This window comes from Galendromus occidentalis, unplaced genomic scaffold, assembly GCF_000255335.2.
Source record: "Galendromus occidentalis unplaced genomic scaffold, Mocc_1.1 scf7180000077192, whole genome shotgun sequence".
NCBI classification, from domain to species: Eukaryota; Metazoa; Arthropoda; class Arachnida; order Mesostigmata; family Phytoseiidae; genus Galendromus; species Galendromus occidentalis.
In genome coordinates, this window is record NW_003805180.1 from 83,253 (window position 1) to 92,264 (window position 9,012).

Below are 9,012 nucleotides of genomic sequence, written 5' to 3' on the forward strand. Positions count from 1 at the left end.
TCTGAATTATCCAAGCAAACGTGACTGAATCGAAGAAGAATAGAAAACTAGAAACTTCATCGAACGCGAGCTCACTTCGCTCGGAAAATCGTCTCATGGGTCATTTCCCCGGAGCAGTTCGAAATCGAGCAGTTCTGGGCTGCGTCGTATGTCGTCGGACATCGATACTCCGGTAACTAACCTGAATATAGACTGAACAACCGCCTCGCCGAAACGGCGGAGATGGCGTTCGCGTCGTAGCAGGCAAACTATTCAACGTCTCTGATCCTCATCGGATTGAGGAGATCCGACTCTCCTATGTGACTGCGCCTATCCCCTATATCTCTTGGTCTTACGTCTCCTTAACAACCCGCAGACACTCGAAGAACGCCGGCCTTCTGCGGGGAACGCCTGGCCTTCTGTGGGGAACGCCTGGCCAAATACAATGCGAGTGGTGAAAATAGAGAACAGTTAAAATATACCGTCGTTGACCTGAAACACGGAGATGACATAAAGAAGTTCGGTATGAATCAGTGAAAAGAGTTGTATTGCAGTCATCAACCATCATTGTTAGAGATTTGGTTGTTCAAGTTTATTTAAATTAGCAGGGCAGGTTCAGAACTTGAGAGATCGAGGCGAAGTGAACTTTGCTATGACCTCGTCCGTCACCGTCGCCCGGGCAGTCTGGTGGGTTTTGACCATTTTTTGGAGAAGTTCTGAAATTCCGAAATGTCAGTCTCATGTTCGATTCTGTGGTTGATCCACCGTCCACCCCGAGTATAAATATTTCTCGACGGATCGATAAGCCTTAGCAGGGATGAGTGTGGGCTCACCGATGAGATCCTTCTTGAGGTATCCCGTGAGCAGCTCTCCCGATGTATAATCCTTTCGGATCTTTTCGAGAGCGTCGTCATCCTCCAAAAAGAATCGTAAGTACTGAAAACTAACGTCCACATCACAGTTTCCTCCTGGAAGGATCCAGAGAAACGATAGAATTAGCCTCCTCGATAAAGAACTATTGATCCACGAGGATTACGCGGGAAAATAGACGCTCTATTATTCGAAATGCCGCCCATGAGGGTCTGTCGACCTGAATGATTTCTGATAGCGAGAGATGGATCTCCTACCTTTCTCCTTATGCTCCTCCACGGTGGCACCTCCCCCAGAGAAGGCATATTTGTTGACTTTACTCTTGATTTGCTTATCGGTGTCAGTGAGGAATATAGACGAGTTCGGATCGGAGGCCGACATCTTTGTCTGAATCCCCTGTAGCGCCGGGAAGAAGACCGAATGCAGCAGGCAAGGTTTCGGGTGGCCTAACTTCGGAGCTACATCTCGCGTCATTCGGAAGAAAGGATCTTGATCGATTCCACAGGGAATCAAGCAGGCCACATCCTTCTGTTCGCCGAAGATGAAGGGGAACGAATTCGAAAGAGCGGGTGCGGCTTGAATGGCTGGGAACGCTATTTTCCCGATACAGTCGGAACCACCAAAACCAAAGATCCCTTTGACTTGATTGAAGGTTACTTGCCGCTGAATCCGAGCAACGTTTCGATAGAACTCCGGGCATTGCCTGTGGAAATCGGGATTCGATACTGAGGGAAAAATATCACTGGAGAGCTTGATTCAACGATTCCCCGAATGATTCTGAGATAATTTCCCTGGATTCGCTTTCCTTTACCCTAGGAATTGGAAGTCGGAGAAAATGAATGTCTTGTCGGGGTCGAACCCGCAAGCGATGATGTCCTTGATATTTTCTTTGGCCATCGCCAACGTCTTCTCGACCGTAAGATCTTTCCATAGGAACTTTTCGTCATCCGTAAGTTGGATAACCAATGGTACGTTGAATACTTCCTGCAGCCACCTGTAACGAGCGATGAATCTTATAACGACGAGTAAAACGTCAGCTTGTGGGTCCAGTGGAATCGCGGAGAGGAGCGTTCTAGGAAAGGAACGATTCCCAGAAACTATATTCGCTTACTATGAGATACGCCCATTCCTGGCATCCTTCCGATACCTACTGATGAAGTACCAAGCAACCGGTTTGGCCTTGGCCCTGAATGCGGGTAATCTCTACAGCGATTGCCTTATCAGAACTAGGGTACGGTGCCACTATCACGAATCGGAGCGACGCTATCGCCTACGTCTACGAACAGCCAGTGGAGCGGTAGACCACACGGCGATTTTTGAAGTTTTTTTCCCGCGCACACACTCTCCGGAACTCACTTGGTGAAAATGAATGGGATCAAGTGACCGACGTGGAGCGCATCGCTGCTTGGACCTCGTCCGGTATACAAGTAGAATGGCTTCTTCTGTTCGTATCTGTCCAAAATTTTCTCGAACTCCCGGTGCGAGAAAAAGATCCCACGTCTGATGAAGTGATGCGCCTTCCGTCCCGTAAGCTTTTCGAAGCGATCGATGAGCTCCGTTCCGATCTTCTGCGATCCGAATTGAACTGGAAGGCGAAGTTGATTGAGTTTGCGTCGATTATGAGAGATCGGAGCAGCAAAAGCATTATCAAATAAGCAAGATCGAGGTTCAATCAAGAATTGTGCGAGGCGGGAGGACACATCCTTGGCGATTTCGTGGGGAAATCATGGGGAAGGAGCCGATCAAGTCCTTCATTGCTCATGGGGATCGTATTTCGCGCCAATATCGATCCGAATGCAAGGGAAAATTTCACAGGAGGGAAAATAACCTCGAGTTTCAATTTTCGTGGGACAGGGAAAGCTCTTTCTTGACGACGAGTCATCTGCATCGCTAGAAACCGATCAACTTAACCCGGCGAACTTCCCGTACAGAAGTGGGTCAAGTCATAAGACTGAGTGAATTGACCCAGAGGTCAGCTTCCGACGAGAGGAATATTCCCCGAACGCCTGTCTTTGACGCGTTTTTGAGGAGTCCGGATCTTGTTTCTCCGGAACTAGGTCGCCGGCAACGGAGCAACGGTTTCCAGGAGGGCATAGGTACACGAATATTCACTCCAAACGAAATGCTGATTTGCATTGCTCTCGGATTCCCAGCTGCGCCTCCCCCTCAAATCCCATACCCGACTCCGGTCTGATTCACATGTGGATTGCATCATGCTGACAGTCAGAACACTGAGCTCACCGATGAGTTTGTCGTAATCGATACCGGTGTTCGAATTGGCAACCACGTTCCAGGGAGTCACCAATTGCTCGTCGCCCAACTCCATTTTGGCTACGTCTCCCTCGACTCCGGACGACATGGCCACGAAGCGGTTCCCGCCGTCTCGATGATCGATCAGCGATACACTCACTGAGTGTCTGCCTGCGAGTATGAATCCGTCTGTCACGGATGATAGCGGTTTGGAGGAACTCGAAAACCGTCTGTTGTTGCTACACCTGGCGGAGAGCCGCCCGTCGGAAGTAAACAAAGGAACCCGAGAGAGAGGGCAAACTCACAATGAGTTGAGTTGCCAGCAGGCGGGTCGAGCTTGAAGATGCAACAGAAACTTCCTGAACCCCACGGCGGTGAGGCCTGACGTCATGGACTACGCTTGGTGGGAAGCTCAACTCTCGGGTCCAATCCTCCAACTGGAGGAAAAATGGACAAAGTAGCAGACGACACCGACCGGCAGTGCGCCTGTCTTTGAAGTATGGCCAGCGCGCAGGCAGTGGCGGAATCGGATGGATTCGGACGGAATCGAAGCGCGTAGTCTCTCGTCTGAACATCCGAGGTTCACATGGATAATCCTATGACCAGAGTCTTGAACCCCGTGGATCCAATAGGGGCATTTTATTCTCTCTCGCTGCGCCCCGGAACCCCGGTAGAGCTCCGATGGCGTGAACCTACTCAAATTATAAGGGAATTCGGATTGATGTATATTGCATGCTGCATAATAATCGATCATTCCAAGTCCGAGACCGACTCTCTCATGGAACAAGCCGAGATATTCATGGAAGAGAGATGGACAGAATTTATTCTTTATTTACGTCTTGTTCCCCGGAGAATTAGAGAAGATAGAACCGCGAGCTCAGAATCAATATCCTTCAGTTGTTCGCCAATCAATGAAGAGATCCTGGGGGGCATAGGGCAGAAGACGGGGCCTCAGATATATGATCATAATTATTCGATGGCGACAAGTAGGCAGCACCCGGATGCGAACTGTGCCGGTACATCACACGCTTCAAAGACATGGGGGATTGAATCGAAGTGAAATCCCCTTCGGCTTCATCAACGGATACGACGATTACTGCTCTATCTGGCAGCGCTGGATCGTATCCCTGGATTTTTCCAGGTCAGCTGGCCATCAAGCTCAAAGTTTCTACCCCTCAGCTGGCTTCCCAGATTCCTCAGCCCTCAACGAGGCGAGTTTTTTGAACTCGGCATAAACGACACAGTCAATGCTCTCCCGGAAAAACTTGAGCAAGAGGCAATCTCCTGCCGAACACGAGAGCTTATCCAGAAATTCTCTGTCCCTCGACAAATTGCGCTGCATTCTGGTTGAGAAGCAGAGGGCGATGAGGTAAATCGTCTGGAATATGGCGGCGATCAGAGCGATCGCGAGCAGCAGCCATAGCAGAAGGTAGAGTTTGCTTATGAGGATATTCATCGCCAGAACGCAAAGAAAATCGTGCTTCTGGAGATCCCCTCCGGCTCCGTAGGTTCTGTACAAACATTTCGCTTGCGTCGGGAAAACTTGCTGTAGAATCGGTTCCCCCAGGAACCACCTAGGCATCAAAAAGATGAATTGCCTGTTCAGAAAAGCATCGGTGAAGTAAATCTGCGAGATGGTTATGATCAAGTAGGAAAACTGACAGAGGGCGCAATACAAAAAATAATTGCGATCGCGGTGGCGTCTCGGTGCTTGCATGAAGTAATCGACGACTAAAGCGACTTTTGCGGTGCGATCTCCAGCGGGGACGAATTCAAGGTTCTTCACGAGATCGGTCATGCGTCTGAGTCGTCCGCCTTCGATGGATTTCCATACGATACGAGGGATCTTTCCGATGTGAACAAAAAGGAGGGGAACGTTAGATATACGTGGAAGTGCGATTTTAGTGGATGGCCGAGGGTAATCTCAGAAGAGAGTGATCTCAGAAGTCTCCAAAAACTCAACAAGCAACAAAGAAAAATCTCGATCGAGCTCGTGTCCTCACGTATACTTTTTTCATACCTGGAACAAGACCGCTTGGATGAAGAGTGCCAACGTCACCCATTGGTAGTACTTCAGGAACACGACTTTGCTGGTCTGAGCACGGTGAGAGTTGCTGATACCGTAGGGCTCGCCCGCGTTCGTGTAGTCGACAACGAACATCGAGTTCGCGTAGCACCACTGTTTGACGAGACTGAAAGCGAGAGACTCATGGAATCATGTAGATGTCCGAGCATCTCGGGGGAACATTTTCCCTGCAAAGAATCGACGATCATGATATTTCGCACTGGCAGAATCATTCCGAAGAGATCGTACCTTGCATCGAAAGAGGCCTTGTTGTGCTCCTGACACTCGATTTGGGAATACCACGCGGTCAATCCTGTCAAGAGCGAAGACGCGATCAGGAGACCGAAGAGCATCTTGTAGTGGATCGCACCCAGGCGGAAATCATCGGAGTGCGCGGATCTCGGACGAAAATACTTCACGACGGACGAGAATATTTCATTGAATTTCGTCATGGTGCCTTTGATGAACCGTCAGTAGTGTAGCTTAGCTCCTTTGGCGTGAAGTGGACTCCGGTGGCGACTCATGCACGTGCGCAGCAAGAATGAACAGTACGGGAATGGCGGACCAATGACGATGACCAAAAATAATCGAAACTTCTTCTGCGCTATTCATAACGGTCGATTTCACGCGCGGGCGAATCAGTGGCGGTTTCCCGGTCCTGATTTTGCTCTAATGATGGGAATCTCGACTATCGAGCTTTGGGGACGCGGACCGCGTCGGAGTTATCCATAAATTTTTGTGGACGCAAATTCTTATGAATTTGTCTTTATTCCCGGTGGTCCTGGGATTTCGACGCCTTTTAGATCTTAGAGCGTCTTTCAACGAATCCGGCGTGGATTTTCATTCTAGTTTGGAGCGAGCGAATCCCGCTGTGGAGCCTCTGATTTCCCCGAGAGTCGCTGGAGAGTACGGGAATTTTTGTCATTGACAACGTCCAGAACGCTACATGTGCCTGCAGGGGTAAATATTCTCGGGAGAGCAGGTCTACACGCTCCTATTCCGGCATCGGAGCCGCGAGTCTTCGATAGCTCGGGAGCCCCCTCAATGACACGCGTCGAGACTACAGAGCTCGGGAGATCTTTGTTGGAGCTCCGCAGCGGCAGATCGAAAGCCTCTAACGCGGTCCCATTACGCGAAATCTCATCCTGACCCAGCTCGATGAAGCCTCGCACTACGAGAAGAACATGACTCTGAAGAAGGGGGTGCGTCCCTCCCTCCCGTGGCGCACCGCGAGATCCTCGTACCCCGGACTACGTATCCGCGAGCTTTGACATTCAAGATTCGAAGCGTTCACGTCTGCAGAACTCTGATCGTGAGCCGTGGCTAATGTGAACAGTTTCCGGGTCTCTTCGGAGAATCCTCGATCTGGAGTGGTTTCTCAAAAACCTTCGCGAGCCCCCGGCTGAGAGTAGAGCGATCCGTGAACGGACTCCCTGATAGCTCATCGCGAGTTTCTACTCAGCCTCCCGCCCCGAGTTCTCGAGCCGCTCCCGGCGGGTGCAGATTGTTTCGACGCGGCTGCTCTCGCAGAAGAAGAAATTAAGAGAACTGAGAGCGTGTCAGTGAAACGATCGAAACGGTTCGCAATTTCACTGAAAGACAGGGGCCGTGGTCCTCGGCTCCTCGAACAACGAGCCAGGTCCGGACGATAGGACAATCGGGCGATTCGACGAAATACTTCCGGGTCGCGAAGTGGAAAGTCCGGTCGAGATCTCGACTCGAATCCTCTCCACTTCTCATGCTTTATTCGAGCACAGAAGCTCGTGTCAGTTGAGGAGCTTCACTTCAGCGCATCGGATTCTCTTCGTTCGTGTGTTACTTCTACTCAGAGTGCTCTCCTGTCGCTCAGTCGCGTCGACATCGGAAAATGCAGTGTTCGAAGCTGTTGGTCGCGAAGATGAGGCTCAGGAGCATGAAGCCTCAACGATCCGCGTTCATGACGATGGATGTCAGCAGCGGACAACGACAAGATGGAAAACGAGAGGGGAGCAATACCAAACGTGAGTCGTTCTGGTACTTCGGTGTCTTCGCAGCGGCTTTCGGCGGTACCGTGTACTACAGATCGAGGAACAATCCGGTCCAGGCCGCAACGTACTCGAAAGGGATTCCTGGAAAGCGGGTTTTCGGCTACAAGGAATACTCCGCCGAAACCATTTCCAAGCACATCACGAAGAAAGACCGGATATGGGTGTCGTGGCGTGAGGGAGTTTACGACATCACAGACTTCATTGAGCAACATCCCGGGGGCAAGACTATCCTGATGGCCGCCGGCGGACCTCTCGACCCCTTCTGGGACGTCTTCGCACAACATCACACTCCAGAGATCATGGACGTGCTCGAAGAGTACAGGATCGGGAATCTCATGGAGGAAGAAGGCCCCCCGAAGAAGCAGAAGGAGTACGTTTTTGATCCCATGAAATATCCGTTGCTCATCGCCGCCGCTCTAGGGCCCTACCTCGCGAAGCAACGACTCAATCTCCTAAAAGACTATCAGAGATCCGAAAACACCGAATGAATGGCACAGCTTCAATCAATAAAGATATTAATTTCGATTTGAGTGATTGTTTTTATTCCGAAAGGGAACTTCGAATCCGATCTCATGGCGCGGTCGTTGTAGGCGTCAGGTGTCACGTAGGCTGTTTCAGTGTGTGTATATTCTTCTCTGAAAATGATGGGTTGGATACACGTTATGATGTACTGTTATGCCCCTTTAAATGAAATAGATTCTGAATTGAATTGGAAAAATGGTCTGCGGTTTGGGAGGCGCCTCAACCCAAGACGCTTCTCGACTTGATTGTTCACTGATGGAATCGGTGCTCTTGGTTCAGGGACGGTGCATGAAGCGAAAAAAGCTGGAGTAGGAGATCTGTTTCGCAATCAAACCGTGGATGTATGCAGTCGCTCTAGACCGAACATCATTGATTGAGCTCAGATCGTGACCGCTTACTGTAGGCGGGAGCCTCTTAATACGACTTGTCGGCTCGGAGCACCTCAAATATTGTACCATGGGGCGATTCGACCATCAAATATGGTACCAGATATTCAACCATTAAATATCGTAGCCGCACCCGGTATTTAATGGGGACTTCAACGGACTTACGAGCACCGATGACTTCGAATGTTCTCGAACTGGGGGCGTCACCCCATCAAGGATACATTTGAGGAAGGGAATCGGCTTGGGACTATCGGAGATAATTTTCGAAGTCGTCACGGAACTTCTGCGGAAATTCCTGGCGCACGTATGGACTTCGTCAGGAGTCAATTCTGTTCGAACTTCTTGTAGAAGCCTCAAGCTCGAATGAGCAACGAAAAGGGGAATTCCGCGGTTATTGCAACCAGGAACTCGACCGGGAAGTGCCGGGGCCTGCTTATCCCGCCAAGGAGCAGCTCGAAAGCCGGTTTGGGCGCCAATCCGGCGCTCTGCGACCCACTGAAGGGAATGCGGACACGGTAGACGGTTAGGTACTCGTAATTCTACGAGTCGCGAGCAGCAAGCATCGTTGGCGAGGTTTTGACCATTTGTAGGGTGCAGGAAACATTCGAGGAAAATTCCGGACGACAACGATGGGTGGCCTCTTAAGCAGTAATAAGAAGAAGGATAGCAACGATGAAGAGTCCAGTGAACCCGTGTTACTGAGTCAGAGGCGGACTGATGGGGAAGACTTCGTAGAAATCACGGAATGGAAGCAGTTCATCGGAGCAAGCAGAAATTGGGAGCGACGCGGGGCGCTACATCCAATACCTAGCGTGGCTGAAGCCGCACAACCCACATCGAGTAAGGGATGCGTGGGGGGAGAACATTCCCCTCCGCCTCCTATACCGAAACACGCGAAACCCATATCGAAAAA

General features: G+C 50.5%; 3 protein-coding genes across 3 annotated transcripts; 1 reads left to right on the top strand and 2 right to left on the bottom strand.

The window, feature by feature from the left end:
- Positions 1 to 530: 530 nt before the first annotated feature.
- On the bottom strand, positions 531 to 3,339 carry TrpRS (Tryptophanyl-tRNA synthetase). The gene is made up of 6 exons (XM_003741735.2): positions 3,091 to 3,339; positions 2,206 to 2,434; positions 1,661 to 1,843; positions 1,107 to 1,552; positions 813 to 947; positions 531 to 695 (listed from the first exon to the last, which is right to left on the bottom strand). The coding sequence occupies exons 1-6, from the start codon at positions 3,206 to 3,208 to the stop codon at positions 595 to 597; spliced, it is 1,212 nt and encodes a 403-aa protein (XP_003741783.1). The 5' UTR covers positions 3,209 to 3,339; the 3' UTR covers positions 531 to 594.
- Positions 3,340 to 4,267: 928 nt separating this feature from the next.
- LOC108864026 (innexin inx2-like) lies at positions 4,268 to 5,616 on the bottom strand. Its single transcript, XM_018638889.1, has 3 exons — positions 5,414 to 5,616; positions 5,120 to 5,291; positions 4,268 to 4,945 (listed from the first exon to the last, which is right to left on the bottom strand). The coding sequence occupies exons 1-3, from the start codon at positions 5,614 to 5,616 to the stop codon at positions 4,268 to 4,270; spliced, it is 1,053 nt and encodes a 350-aa protein (XP_018494405.1).
- Positions 5,617 to 7,061: 1,445 nt separating this feature from the next.
- Positions 7,062 to 7,710, top strand: LOC100898887 (probable sulfite oxidase, mitochondrial). Its single transcript, XM_003741751.2, has one exon. It carries the CDS (start codon positions 7,062 to 7,064, stop codon positions 7,677 to 7,679), a length of 618 nt encoding a protein of 205 aa, XP_003741799.1. The 3' UTR covers positions 7,680 to 7,710.
- Positions 7,711 to 9,012: the final 1,302 nt, after the last annotated feature.